The following is a 16,067-nucleotide window of genomic DNA, read 5'->3' as shown; positions in this document are numbered from 1 at the left end:
AAATCTATTGGTTGCACTGTACTACAGCAATGAAAAATACCTCACACATTGGATCTGGAGGGTGGGAGGGAGGTTGGTAGGAAGATCGACTTATTAAAGCAGACAGTAAACAATATGCAGTATTCCTCAGCATGTCTCCCTGGAAATCCGCTAGGAAATATTAAAATGATTATCATTATCTTAAAAAATCGCTGTCATTGAGAAAATAGAGTGTTAAGAGTCAAACAGCAGATCGACATTTTATAACCGCAGTATCATGAAAATCTGCGAGGTTTATTTAGTGACTTGTCACATCATTAGGTACATTATTTCAGGGCAGCGAAAACCAGGGCAATACACTCCCCCACCCCTCCGTCCCACCCTCAACCCGCCTCCGCCCCCACCAATCCACGATCCTCACCCCCCACACACCCTCCCAATCCAACGCCGCTACCTTTTTATCATTTATTTTGATTACGACTCAATAAACTACCAAAGCAAGCCTGTTCAACTCTAACTTGAAGTTCAAGTTTTTTTTTATTATACTTGAGGGAAACAATGGGTTCAGCTGCTTATTGCGGGGGAGCAATTGCCAAGGGAGAGTTAAACCCAATTACTGCAAGCCATACAGAAAGGCTGCAGGAAAATACTGCCAAGTAAAAATACGCCTGGGCAAAACAGAGCCACTGAATAAAAAAAAATCGACATAAAGCGTATCAAATATTTATTTATCTGGGTAACAAAGGACTATGATACATCGACAGGCATGTAAACTATTGCCAACACAACTCTATATAATACAGCTAAAAACTGTTTCCAATTTAGCCACCGGTCATACAAGATATCAGCTCGTCCCAAATGCTGTCAGTTCAACAATAAAATACTGAACCGTTCTATAGACAATATCAGTTTATTGCTCTGCTTTTTTTTCAGTAGGGAAAGAAGACATGGTGTCAGATAATTCCTTTGTCACAACACATGGGATATTTTAAAACACAAAAAAACATCACAGATGCTTTTTTTAAAAAAAAAGGTACTCTTAAATTTGAATTCCTGTGGTATTATAAACTATTCGATGTTTGTCATATAAAACTCGCTTCTTTCCCCCCTCCCTTCCCCCCTTCTTGGATTTTGTTCAACTGTTTATCGCCACAACATGCTACAGAGGGCTAAAATGTGTTTTCCCAGGGTTTCCCCAATATTTTTCTAAGTACCATAAAATCACGGAAAGATCTACTGTATGTGATGAAGATTAAAACCCACTTACAGGAGGTAAACGATATCACCAGATAAATAAAATAAAGGCTTAAACAGACGCACCATATTTACAATTCCCATTAAATTACGCATAAATAAATATATACATACATGAACATCGTTTCCCTTACTATACCGTGAACTGCAAGTTCCAATAGTTGTTTAAATTGACTGATACCTAGGCTTAGAGGATTTCTTTTTGTCAACAAGGATGGTAATGACAGAAGAACTGCTCCAGTTTACTTACAATACTGATAAAATATGCTTTCGTTACCTTCTTTAAATGATTGTGACTACAATCTTTAAAATCTTAAACAACGGGGTATGTCAATCAAGATGCAGTCCGATGAAGGTTTAACTCGGTAAAAAGTTTTAGAAACTTCTTGTCTTTTCTCCCTTCCTCTCTTAATAAACAGTTCAAAATTCTTCATCGTCTTCTCTGCTCGCTAAGGCTCCGAGTTCCGGGTTGAGAGGGAAACAGTCACACCTATATGACAACTTTTAAATGTTTTGTTTCTTTAGGAAATTGCAGTTTGCTATCCAACTACTTTCTGTGTTTCTCGTCTTTGTCTCCGCTTTTACTGGGATTTTCACCCGTGTGGTTGTTGGGAGTATTGTTCATGTACATTTTGTCCATGGCTTTCAGTGCTTCGGTGAGATAGTTCTGTAAGGCAGTTATAGCAGCGCACAGAGCCGGACTCCCGAAGCCGTGTGTGATTAAACTGAAGTGGGTCAGGCAGCTCTGAATACCAGGTTCCAAGATCGGGGCAGGTCGTGAGTTCCCCAAAGGAGATCGGTCTTGTGTCAGCAAGTCTGTAAACTCTTTGCAGATTTGTCTGAAATTTAAGATAACAGGTTGTAATGTTCATGCTGTATTATCTATTCGGGAGAGCGGATGAGCGGGGGATTGGTAAGGCAACAACTTCTATTCAGCACATTTTAGAATCATGTTCGAATTCCTTTCCAAGCGCTTCGCCCTTCCTCATGTGACAACTCTGGAAAAGGTAGGGATTTAACAAATGGACTAACATAAAGACGGCTTCTGATTGAAAATCCACTACCACGGAATTTATGTTTGCCCTAGATAATAATGGACAGCTTCACAGGACGGATTCGTTCAGGTTTACCTGTAGCAGACACTACTGCCTGCTCTACTTGATGGACCCATGGCCGATTATTGTTTTCAATATGTTTGTCAACATTTTAAATTGAACCCGATTACTCCAATTAATTATTTGTATATCGTTATAAACTCCTGATACGTTTGAAACAACGGCAAGAAAATCGAAGAGCACATTTGGCATAAGTTATCAATACTTCCAGCGTTTTACTGCATATAAACTAAATTTCTGAAGTTAAAATTAAAGGTTTTATTATACAATGCATTCTAATACATGGAATATACTTGAAGTTTAGAATGCTAATAAATCAAAGCAAATATCTGACCATTCAGTGTTCACTCTGAAGTTTGAACTGATCATTGTTTCCTCCTTGAGTTTCTGAATATATAGTGTGTACTCATGTGTAAAATACTGTTAAATGACAAATTGATAACAAAAAAATTCAAATTAACATAATGGAATGCAGAGGGCAGTAACAACTATATTGTCCTCCAGCGCTATTGTCTTAGAAAAATCAGATTAATTAATGTGAATGAAATCATCACTGTAATGCATATAGCTCAAGTCATGCATCGTGTGCGTGCGCGCCTATGCTTAGTCCTCTGTGTGCGCGAGCACGTGTATACATGTCTGAATGAGGGTGTATATTGGATTAGGTCTGCTAATTTAGACCAATGTTTGGTATCCTATATCGCTTAATATGCTGAATCTATTTTCAAAGGCTCTTTGGAACTAGGTAAAATATACTTCTGCGCCTGAAGTGGAAAGATCTCAAACCTTCTGAAAGAATGCTTACTTCACTGGGAGTGTAACCATCGATACAAATTGCTCCACCAACCTCCCAGTGCCTATACACCGCAATGCCCTTCGGTGACATTTCAAATTCTTAATTAAAGGCTAGAAAACAAGCCTGAAAATTTCCTCCAACATTTCAGCACGGATAATTTACTTTTCACACGTGCCTTTTCATCCAAGCAGTTCGGCTGTACACAATTGCTAAATAATACTTATTAGCCGCTGAGAAAATATTACGGGCTTAAATAACTCCGTCTGATATGTGACTTCACAAAATTACGGTGCTTCATGTGCTCGAACAGTGAAAGCATCGGATGCCGAGTGAGCCGGCGCTGCTCCTGATAGCAGGAGGTCTTAAAATGAATACTGAGGATAACACCACAAGCAAACCAGGTGTGAGGGTTATCGACTACTGATCCACACTCTACTCCTAAACCTTTTTCTATGCACTTGTCAGAACCCAAGTGGGTATATTCAGAATATTCATATGTCCGAGTTTAAACCCATCCAAACCCAAGAGTTCTTGCAAACTATATACACGAAACTTAATGGAGACCAGAACATGCATGCGGGGAAGAGGGAGAGTGAAGAAAAAAAGAACTCAGTTGAAGTTTTCATTAAGAAAAGGACTCACTTTGTTGCCAGTAACATGTTTTTGCGCGTCACTTGTTCGTTGGGATCGGAGTGTTGTCGGTTGACGTACTCGGCTATTGCTTTGGCTGGGAACTCTGTTTCGCAAACGTAGCCAAAATCACGGGCAAGGTGCACGGCTTCACCTGGGCATGGAAGTGAATGACATGTCCACAATGTAGGTCGATCCTTCAAATCCATTTTTTAATATGGCAATTGACTCTAATGATGGCAGACTGATATAACATGCAAACTGATGACAGTGACCGTTCTCCAAATTTTAATAGAATTGTTTTACAAATTACGTGTAAAGTGCTTCAAAGCCGATTTTATGATCCCGTAAAATGCAGCAGACTCTTTACTTGCATTATTGAAATTTGGTTGGAGCTACGTATTAAAACGATTAAATTTAATGGCAGGACTTAGATAAAGAAGACTCATGTTGTTTGCAGATTTGTTTAAAATGATCATTTTATCCTGAGTACAATGCCGCACAAGAATCCACGATCTCTTTAAATATTTAGATTTCATTGCACGATAACTAACATTTCTACACTACAGTGCAGCCTCTCTTCAGCAGCTTAATGTAAGGAATAGTTCAGAACTATTGTCATTTGTCGCAAACTAAATATTTGAAGCATACAATAAAAAAACTTGGAAAGCTTCTGTGAGTCATTTAACGACATTATGAGGAGCTAAATGGTGAACTGGATAGGATATCAAATACATTGACAATATCTCTTTTGTTGTCATACATTCAGTGGCAGGCTATGTCCCTGTCTATGCAACATCCTCTTGCACATAAGCCTGCGTTCCATAAACCCAACGCAACTGAACAACAAAACATATTATAGTTATGCAGGGCAGAAATGCCGTGTGTGATGTTTCACGTTGGCTCATAAACATTACAGCGGGATAGTTCTCCTGACCCAGACTGACTTTTAGACAGTACTTTGTGCAAAGATGGGTCGTGTGTGGATATGTTTGAACTTCTGTCAATTGTGGAGAAAAAAAAAACTGCCTGTGGGTGAACTGTAGTTTAACTACGCTTAAAAATATAGGAGCAGTTTATTGGCCAGGTAGAAATATAACAAATCCGTTTGTTTAAAAGGAAGCATGACTCAAATCAAATGCACGTGCCATACGATGTAATACACCATAAATAATCAGCATTCCGGACGATTTACCATGTTTTTATCATCACAATTATTCCATACGATGATAAAATAAAATACGGTTCCCCACGATTGCAGACTAAACACTTTGGAATAAGAATAACTCCTTGCAAAAAAAACATATTTCTCAGTTTCCCTTAAACAGTTCGGTACATTACTTTCTAGAACCCTGTCTTTTTGTTGATTTCAAAGCCTTTGGTTTTAATTTCCTGAACCAGTTGGGTTTTACTGCAGGGCTTCCTGCTATTAGCCAGCACCGGAAGGACGCATGCGCCAATTAGTGCTTCAAAGGCAGAGTCCAGTAACTCGTTTCCATAAAATGGAACAGATCATAAACAATAACAACAGACACAGTCCAACAGCCTGGCCCTTAGAAATCCAACTGGTCACACATTCATCAGCAAAGCATCTACGCGTGAATCCATTCCTGGCTAATTATAACCCAGAACGATAATCAGATTAATGATTTTCTTTAAGAACCTCTCTCCATACTATCCTGACACACTGGGCTATTGTAACCATTTTACAACCTAGACCTTGGACACAATGAACATCAATTATAGGCAGATACACCAACGCTTTTCATTCCTAGGTCTGTTTTTATACGTGCATCCAACAAGGGAAATCCTAAATAAGTCACAAGCATAAGAGGTTTCTGAGCATAAGTCACAAGGTTTAGACTTATTCCCTACCAAATAATGCATTGGGATAAACCTTTGATTATCTCACTCTCCAAACCAGGTAAATTAAAATATTTTCTGTGGTGCACCTTCTTTTGTAGCTGAACACTCCTGGAGACAATAATAAGGCGTAAGGGTCTATCATTAACACTTCATTCGCGTGATATTACTTCAGACATTAGTCCTAAAAGCACAAAGGCAATCCATCCAGGCACCACCTTCTCTACACTCCCGACCCGAAGGAAAAAAAAAGCGATTTGCAATCTTCCTACACTCCCTCAACACACCGACCACATCCTCTAACCACATCTGGTGATGTCAGGCCTCTCTTCTAATAACTCGGGCGGAAACTTACTGTATACATCTAAGAAAATCGTTGCAATGTTCAGTGCTAAAAGCGGACTCTTGTTACTCTCCCTTCTTTACTGCCGGCACTTTGAAGGGTTAACATCAGGCAATAACTGCTGTATGTCGGTGCGGATTACATAAGGACACGTGGTCCCACAAAAACAAAATTTCCCGCTCCCTCCAGAAACATCCCAAGTTAACTCTGTGACTTTTATCTTAAATAAGGAAATGCAATGAAATTCACTTACCCTCAACAAGTGATGTTAGTAGCGTTACATTTGCAGCTTTGCGTCTACCGGCTGGTAAATTTAATCCAATTTTGTCTAATTTTTCTCTTAATGACCGTCCTCCGTTTTTAGATTTTGCTCTATTTTAAAAAGAGAAGCTCCTGGTTAAATTGCTACCGCAAACCCATCCTGCAACTAAAGTCTTTTTACATGGACAGACTTACAATAAAAAAAATTGAAATATGCTCACTTGGGAATTACAAAGCAGTTTTCAAACAAATCTGTGATTCCACTGTGCAGTAAAGATCACTGTTCTCTTTAATGCAAACCTTTGATATCTTAAAACAACTTCAACTGCACTTTTTTAAAAAATGATTTGTTAACACCTTTATCCATTAGCGTGTCCATCTCGTGTTATCTAGAGTATGAAACGGCTACAGTAAATTCTATGCAAAGTTTAATATCGTCATTATACGTAACACTTAAAATGTGTGCAAAGTTCTTCACTGAAGGGTGTTTTGGCCTTCATTTATTTCAGTAAAGAGTGACTGCTTTTCAAACTATCGATGAGTGTGACAGGGCATTCGTGTCCGTATGCAGATACAAAATAAGGCAATATACTTTACAAGCAACCAGATATGATCGTGGTTGTGGGAATTAAAATAACAAAAGGGGAAAACAAAGAACAGCAACATAGATGAAGTATTTTAACTGTGAAAAAAGATGTTATTTTCCCTGTTATGTGTGCAGCATTATGTTTTCAGTAAGTTGAACAGTTTAGGAAGATGCCCCATAGCCCTCACCTCCTAAGCACTCCTCCCAGTAACGAGGCATTGAGACACTCAGGCGGAGAGAGGCGTCTCTGCACTTCCGCCACCGTCACCTTGTACTTTGATGTTGAACTGAGGAGGGAGAGGCGACCCGGAACTGAACAGAACACCTCGTTTGGGTTCGCAACCCCGCCAAAGAGTCCGTCCTTATTGACTGAGATCGAGGTGACAACCCCACTGTGTGACTTCGATAGGGACATGGGACCTGAAAGAAAAGCATCATTCAGATCAATAACACAGCCCATGGCAAGCACTGCATAAACTAAGGAAAAGGTGACTTTACAACTCTCCGCAGTGTTGGTCCCCACTAACCCTACATACAACTCCAACCTCTGTTTAAGCATGTCTGCACTGCTGCGGATTAGATCTTATATAGGAGCCTATCAGGCCTTTGTCTTATTCATCGGACACACTGTCATTAGAAGCAGCATCGGCAGTGCACGTTAATACAATGTCGTCTGAGCTGAATTGTACTTGTAGATTGTATATTTTAAGACAAACATAAAATGAAACCTGATCATTTGTGCATTCAGACCAAATTGAAGTGAACCACGTCTTTATTATATGCATACCCTTTCCAAAGTTAGCTGGCTAACTGCATTTTGCTGCCAAGGCCAATTTCCAAACGTGTCAATATCACAGTAAAGTCATTTCCATTGTATAATAGAAAAAATGCTCCTGTGATTCAACACAACATAAATAGATTCCTTGTTTGGCAAGTCAAGAATGAACTCATATTCTAATATGTCTATGTCACACGTTTAAATCGCTAACACTGTTTTAAATTGTGTTCCATCCTTATTTGTGTTTAGTTGTTTGTTAAATTAATTTCGAGGCATTTATTTTGCAACAATATAACAAAGACCAGCTAGTTGTTATTATACTCTTTCATCCTAATAGCATTTCAATTCCGTTCCACTCCGCATCTGGACTTACATCCTACAACACTCAGCACGGGAGGAATTATTGCTTCTGTCGCAAAATGGGCCGACACATACCGGAACACCAACACGTCAACTCCTAACCTCAATTTATCAGCTCATTGCAACAACAACAACAACAAGAAGAAAAAAAAGATGTAATTGGCAAGAAATTAATGTGGCCGTTTCCGCGAAACAACCTGCATTCAGCCAATGGACCGTTATAACCGTCCGGAAGAGAAATGAAGAATTGTGGAATTCTGATCACTAGGGCCGAATTGGACTAAACAATGCAAGCATCCATCGAATTTCCCCCTCACTTTAGAGAACGAACCACTGCAGCAAAATTATTCATTTTTATTATTGACCGACTAAAATGTAGACTACAGGTCCACAGCGCTTTTGCACTACCACCCCCCCCCCCACACACACACACTAAAAAAAAAGCACCTTTGCAACGCAATCAACTACACTGCTTAGGGCTCTCTTTATGCCACTGGAAATCTACTCTAGATCTTTGAAGGCGTCGAGTTCCTAGTTCCGGATAGATCACTTGTGACATTAATAGCTCTGGGGAGGCTAACAGAGACAATAGGAGTTAAACGAACTCTTGAGATTACTAATAAAAGAGCCAATTATCATGTCGACGTGGAAAGAGCATCTCTTAAGATTTATCCCTTGCACATGTAATTTGACGTGACAAAACCTGGAGAAGCAGAAAGATGAAACTTAAACCATTTAATCGTAAACTGCAGTTTTACGAATTAATGTGTACTCGCGCACTATTCTATGCATCCCCAGTTTGGATCAAATCATTCCGAGAACAACATCTCTTTAAGCATCTTAGCAAAGGAAGCAGGCAGCTCTTTATGGAGGCTCAGCTCAAAATGCATACTACCCAAGTAAAGATCCACAAAAATATATACCAATCCAAATCCAAACGCACATGACTAACCAGACCCTCAAAAGTATGTAACGCCAATCGACAGTATAATTGCTTCTGCAAATTCGAGCATTTGATTTGATTTATATGCTCCCTAATTCATCTGCTCATTAAAGGAGCACAACTGTAAATAATTCCTTAAATCTACACCAACGTGCAGAGACTGGGCAGAATTATTTTTCTGTGAGCGGTCCCGCTGCACCAAAATTTAAACAGCCAAGGGTTATGTAGCAACCCATCGTATCCGTATCTCTCCTAATTGTCTCCATCCCCCGATCTCCCATTAATTGCTGCATACAAAACGCCAATAAAGCAGTTGGCCTCTGCCAATGTCTACAAAAACGCCGGATTTGAAAGAAAAGTAAATAGAACTTGCCTTTTTTAATAACGGTGTGGTCCTGGATGTTAATACCTTGATCATCAACATGCTGAAACGGAATTATTAAAATAACATTACCATAAACTTATGGAAATAAAGACGGTAGACAGCCTCTACCACGGCAAGAACTGCATGAAACTGAGTTACGTTAGAAGTTGTTAAAATCCACCCAGTGCCTGGCACATTCCTTTGAATAAATATGATAATGCGTGCATTAACCACAGCGTGATAATTCTCGTTTCCTGTTCAATTCATCATTTTAATTTTCGTTGTAGTATTTTTAAGGGTTTGGCAAAAGACTAGATTCCTGAGAATCGTTTATTTGATAATTTTCCCTTTATAAGGTAAAATCTGCGTGCGTGTGTGTGTGTGTGTGTGTGTGTGTGTGTGTGTATCTGTGTGTGGGGGGGGAGGGGTTGGGGGTATACATCGATCCACTGCCCAACCCCAGTAGTTTTCCCCACCAGAAATGCATTTGTCCTCAGCTTTTATTAGTTATGGGGACCATTAAGTGAGAGCAAATCTGCTCATTTCAACATTGACATGCAGTACAGTGTCGAAATATGTTTGCCAATTTGACACGAATTCTACCGAGACTGAGCGATTGGCAATCTTCGCACAACAGCCAGTTCATTTACAAATACCAGTCATTTCCAAATCGCCGCTGCAATGTCAGGAACGGACCCAGCGTCATTCATTCAGCTTTGATTTTCGCCCTTTGTTATTTATTATTGCAACCTCCATCTACAGCTTCCCACTACATTATCTCCCGGCTTCTCATTATGTTTTGTTTTTCTCTCAAACTGCGGTTCAATCAGACATACGCAATTGTTTTTCTATTTAAGCGGGTTTAGTTTTAACCCAGTTCCTAAAACCAACGCCGGAACTCTGTTTCTATTAAACATTCATCTAACAGCATGACTCGACCGTCTGAGATACTGTGCTTTTTTTTCTGGGAAAAAAATCTAAGAACCGTTTTGCTTAAAAGGTTTATAATCCAGGAGTCGATATACTTTAAAAGGTTTAGAAAAGAATATATTTCTCCGTTAATCGTGGCTAAAGGCGCTAATCGCTGGCCTTGCTACAATAATGTACAAAACCGTATTACTTTGACAGTCTGAAGAATTGACATCAGAGTGTTATAGAAGCTTCATTATAATAATTACACTCCAAAACATGTGCCCCCTCCCCTTATACCAATGCAATACAAATGCTGGGCAATATTTCACCGTAGTGAAGACTTTTTAATTCCTATTTCACACAAACACAGTCACATCAAAATAAGCTGAACCATTTAGACTTTTTTTTAACCGATTTCCCTCTTTTTTTTAGCAACGCATTATGATTTTATCGTTAAATGTTCTCCTAGAGTAAGGACACCGCATATCATTCAGTTAAAGCCGTATTTTATGCTTGTTTACAGCAGATTTTTGTTTGTGTGTATGCGCGCGCGTATGTGTGTTAAAGAGCCAGTCACATTTAAGCAAAGTATGGCCGCAGGTATTAAGTGGAATGTTGAACAGCTTTCAATCGTACTAAGCATTCATAATGAGTATTTGTTTGGAAGTGAATGCATGATGGTTTCTTGCTTATGAATATTTTACGAGAGCTTTGAGATCTGCATTTTTGTAAAACGAAATTAAAAGTAGTGTTTCGAAACACAACATTGCCTCAAACTAAGCCGACCGGCAGAGCGGTTGGTTTTCATTTTAACCGTCTTTTGTTTGCAAGATAAGCAATATCTACTTATAAATATTTCAGATTATCATTGAAGGTAGAAATTCAAATTGTGAAATAACCAATAAATTCAATTTCCTTCTCCACTGAATAATGGTCAATTTTATACAATGCAAGCATATGCCATTTGTATTTTACATGCACCACAATAATAACTCCACAGTAAGCAAAGGAAATGAAATTAGCTCTAGTAAATCAGTGCAAGTAATAAAACGTCCCTTTTTCTCGGGAGAAGGGAAATTAAAGCATCAGAAAGATTTAAAAATATACATTTCTCAACTATGAGGCAGACCAGAAAGTACAGATTGAAATAAATCTTTACTGCCAAGTTGAAAGATTGAATAAGGCACACAGTACTTGTGCTCTGGTGGGAGCTAATTGTTTACAAATTGCAAACAAAAGTTGAAACGGGAACGTTCAATTTAATTAAATGAAGAACATAAATATCTATTTAAGCTATTGAAAATAATAATCCATTTTTATTTAATGCCTAGTAGCAAATGTGTTATGGAGTAGTTGTTACTGGATTTTTGTTGAATTTATGCTGACTTATATCTGGAAATAAATCGGTTATCCAAATAATTGAAATTCTAAATAAGAACAATTTTTCGCCAACGCAAATTTTATATAACTGTGTTTGTGTGTGGTGGTGGGGTGGGGTGGGGGGGTTAACGCCCTCTCAGATTTGAAAATATATCATTAAACAGCAGGGGGGAGGGGGGAGAAATTGAGAGGGGTCTGAAATAAAATATACAATAAAACTCCCATGGGTTGCAAAGAAGTTACCTGCACATCCTCGATGGCGTGTCCGATGCTGTGGATGGGTAATGAATCTCCAAGGCCGGAATCGAGTCCGTGGGTGCTATGTAGCAGGACCTCAGGCCGCCTGTAGTCCCTCCGTGGGTCCAAGCCAGCCAGCTGCGGCAGAGCGCGGTGCTGGTGCAGGATACCGGCTTCTTGGTTCTGTCTCTGCGGCCAGGTCGGGTGCTGCGGCTGCGGCTGCGGGTGCAGAGGGTTGAGCGAGTAGGGGTCGTTCACATGGGAATAAGGGTCCTGCGATTGCGGGTAGATGGGTTGGTACGGTGGAGGGAAGTAAGGTGGCTGGAAATCCGTGTTAGGGGTGTGAGACAGCGGCGGGGCGGTCGGATACGGAGACTGGCTGACTGTCCCTAACTGGGGCAAACGTGGAGTCCCATTACTGGTTCCATCATGTCGATCCTGCAACGAAATCAGACATTAACAAGGCATTAAAATAATTTAAAAATTATGGCTCGATATGCACATTCGTTCTGTTTGCATCTTTGCTATCACAAGTTTTAACCGTAACATGAATACGTGGTAAGTGGGGGGCGAATTCCGCAAAATATTATTCCACAGGGTTCAAAATCAAAAGTGCTACCATATGGGGGTTGCTTAAATCTAGTGGCATCTCACTGTAACTCACCATAGCCGAGAAACTGTGCACTAACATCTGCGGACAGTCTGATCTGAGCTCGTCAGGGGGAAAAAAGAGAGAGACCTAGAGTGGAAAATTGGAAAAAAACAGTCCAGTACTATACAACTACAACACGAGCACAACGCCGGGAAGTCACATGCAGGAACAAGGGAGCGGAATCCATCAGCACTTGAAAAATGTCTTCATTGGGAATAACACACATATAAAAAAAATCACATTTGTGTCTAGTTTCAGGGCGTCACGTCGATAGATTTTTTTTTCAAACTTTTCCCTTCTCTCCTCCACTAACGAGGAGCAGCGGTTTCAAGTCCGCACATAATAGCAAATATTCATGACTATTAATATTACACGAATACTTAATAAGGGAAGAATGGTCGGAAATCAAGCGTGAAGCGAGGAAGCAACTGAACGCTGTGTCTGTTATAAATGACGTCCATTGAATAAAGATTCAGTGTATCTAATCAGAGAGAGAGAGAAGAGGGGGACACACCGGTGGGTCTGACGAATCACAGTGAAGAGGAGAACATTTTAAAGTGATCGAGGATATGCGAAAGTGAGAGAGAGAGAGAGAGAAAGAGAGAGAGAGAGAGAGAGAAAGGGGGAAAGGGATGGAGACAGAGAGACAGAGAAAGAAAGGAACAAGCAGGAGAGAGAAAGAGAGAGTGACACGAGAAGGAATTTGCACCTCGTTTTCGTGTGAAAATCCAGAGAATGCTAAAGGCATGTCGGCGGGCACTCGTTTCCTGACTAGCGAGAGGCTACCCGGGCTCTCAGCTCTCTTCCTTTTGAGATCTTTTCCTGGAGATGCGTTCTGCCCTGATCTTGGGTCATTAGTAGCCTGGTCCATCGTACAATGGGTTAAAAGTTAAGAGACAGAGGGAGCGACAGAGACACTATGGAGTCTCCGGAGCCCTCATTCGCTTCCACGCACTTCTATGCAGTCTGCTCCCTACAGCGATCCTGAAAAACACCACTTTTGTCTAAACTCAGCTCGAAGCCACTTCCAAATAAACGGATTTCAGCTTTGATCCTTAACTCTCTTCGCCGGAAGATCACGCCGATCCTTCATACTTTTCGCCGCTTTCTTTTTTTACTTTTAAAAAAGCCTTCAGTTCCATGGAGAGGGTGGGGGGGGGGGGGAGTGAAACTCAAGGACTGTCTAGTTCAGCTCCTGGAATGAGCTGTCTTCCAGCCTAGCTCCGTAAACCCGTTGGACCGGCTGCACAACTACAAAAACCAACTCCCCAAATAATACCTAGCAAACTACAGATCAACTTTCTCAATCCGGGTATAGCCGCGGCCTTTAGCCATTACCACCTTACTGTCTGGTGCCGCTTTCACACACAAATACATACACACACACACACACACACACACACACACACACACACACACACATTTACGCAAATCCTTTAATCATAACGGCAACATGGGTTCGTTGTGTGCAGATTTCAATGTTTTCACTGGGCGGTATGGGGCGGAGAGAAAGGAAAGAACGTTTACTAACAAATGCAGACAGATGGAAATTTTACTACAGAAGTTTACTACAAAAACATGCACTGAATTCAGCTACGTCAGAATTCGCTATATTGCTTTATGGCAGTAGTGTGATCAGTTTAACATTGTTAATGTGTAATGATATTTCTACATCGAAACGGTCGTTTTCTATCTGTCCTTTTACATATTTTATTTTAAATATATACAAATGAAAGTTTGCAGCCAGATTTATCAGGCAGAGATATTTCAGAATTTTTTTTAAATCTAATGATCAGATTTGTTAAACCTCGTTTTGTTTTTCTTGTTTTGTTTACAAACGGGAGCTACTGACACACGACATGAATGCACAGAAAGTCCGAGGTTGCAATATAAAGCCGAATGTGTGAATGCATCGATTTCTTTTTGTTTTCGCTGCATCTATTTATGTTAAATTCTTTATTGCTTAAAGAAATCCTTTGCAATATTTGAATTACATTGGATGTGATTTCTAGATGTTTGTTCCATTGGCAGTGCATTGACAATTGCATTTTATTTTTTAAAGCTAATATAAAATTTCTTACCTCACACTCTTCATATTTGATATTGTCCGCTAATTTCCACAGCATTCTCATGGATTGGTGTAAAAGTGGCTGGCTGGGTGAATCAGAAAGCGGACAGTCCTGTATAGAGAGTGTGTGTCGGTTTAGAGCTCTGTATGTGCTCTGAGATCTCCCTCTAATGGTCGATCGAGTTCGCCTCTCGGCTCTTTAGTAACTCGCTAATAACAGCCCAATTAGCATATGAACGCCAGCCAACACTCATGCAACCGCATTACTGCTCCAATGGACACAGGTACAGAGCTTTGCCCTGTCGACTGGTACTGGACGTCAGCATAAATACATAGTGAGCTGCACTGCACTTTCGATATGTACATCGAACCATTTTTTTAATATTGAATTGGGATTCCAAATTGTTAAATCCTAACTTATGGGCCATTGTGTCAATGCGCAGAAACTCTTTCTCCAATAGATAAACCGACGATGATTCAGCAGTACTTTATACGATAATACTTTCCCAAGTGACTCATAATCTCAATGAAACACGGGGAGGGCTGTTAATTATCTAAAGTACTATGTTTTATTCTTTATAAGAATAACTAACCGCGATTAAATGCATTTTAAATGTTCGCCAAGTTAAATGATACCCAAATGATTAGTAATAACTAAGTATTTTCAAGCAACTCTTAATGTCAAACACCTTTATTCACCAAGCACCCAACTATATTTCGTGTTGTGATATAATAAATAAAAATTTAACATTTACCCATTTTACAGTGGGTGTGTTTAAATAGATTACGCGCTGATGGCAATTTCATTACCCTTGCTATTCTTTACACCATCTCCCGGGGAAAGTTTAGATGGAGTAGGTAAAGAAAATCTTGTTTTTATCACTATACAATTTATTTCTAGGAGACTTCAGCCTATTAGGACGGCGGAATGAAGTGGTGCTAAAATGTATTGCTAATCAGATGCTTTCAGTGGCTGTCTTCCGTCGCAAGCTATAAACAGTGGGTCTGCTCAGAAGAACTTCATTCGAAATTCACCTCTCTTTGATTTTTTTTCCAAGCTTTAAATAACAAGCGAGTAAAGTATAGTTTTACCACCAATTGATGTGGAAATCAGGCTGCTATGTAGTTATTTAAGGCCACGCATAAGCAGAGACTTAAAAGCAAATTATTTCGAACCAGCGCCGTCTTCCAAATCGTTTCGCTGTTTTACGCACAAGTTATTATCATAATAAATAGCTAATTGACTTTGAATTATGAATTGAGACGCAAGGTCTTTCTTGCAAGATGACAAAGTGTGTAACGATAAGACCCAGCACAGGTAATCTGTGTGGCCAGATTTAGGCGTCGTTTTTAGTTAATCTTCATTACCATTTTTAGTGGAGCTCCGGGATAAAGATGTCATCAAGACCTATTGTCTTTAATTAGAAGACCTGAAATATCAACCGCCGCAAGATACCACGCTCCAAAAGGCCAAATCCTTTGATACCCGATGAAAAATAATTTCCACCCTCGTCTTGTGCGAGAATCACAGTGAGCAATGCGACTA

General features: G+C 39.8%; 1 protein-coding gene across 3 annotated transcripts; it reads right to left on the bottom strand.

Annotated features, from left to right (window-relative positions):
- Window positions 1-551: 551 nt before the first annotated feature.
- tfap2a (transcription factor AP-2 alpha) lies at window positions 552-14,594 on the bottom strand. Of its 3 annotated transcripts, XM_072271543.1 has the most exons (8): window positions 13,163-13,540; window positions 12,466-12,540; window positions 11,808-12,239; window positions 9,282-9,333; window positions 7,016-7,247; window positions 6,234-6,352; window positions 3,787-3,928; window positions 552-2,072 (listed from the first exon to the last, which is right to left on the bottom strand). In XM_072271543.1, exons 1-8 carry the CDS (start codon window positions 13,322-13,324, stop codon window positions 1,781-1,783), a joined length of 1,506 nt encoding a protein of 501 aa, XP_072127644.1. In that variant the 5' UTR covers window positions 13,325-13,540; the 3' UTR covers window positions 552-1,780. The 3 variants fall into 3 exon arrangements, with proteins under 3 accessions (XP_072127644.1, XP_072127822.1, XP_072127729.1); XM_072271721.1 differs by lacking the exons at window positions 12,466-12,540; window positions 13,163-13,540 and adding an exon at window positions 14,535-14,594; XM_072271628.1 differs by lacking the exon at window positions 12,466-12,540.
- Window positions 14,595-16,067: the final 1,473 nt, after the last annotated feature.

Source organism: Mobula birostris, chromosome 1 (genome assembly GCF_030028105.1).
Source record: "Mobula birostris isolate sMobBir1 chromosome 1, sMobBir1.hap1, whole genome shotgun sequence".
NCBI lineage: Eukaryota > Metazoa > Chordata > Chondrichthyes > Myliobatiformes > Myliobatidae > Mobula > Mobula birostris.
The sequence above is the reverse complement of the archived record's forward strand: the minus strand, read 5'-3'. Positions and strand labels throughout refer to the sequence as shown.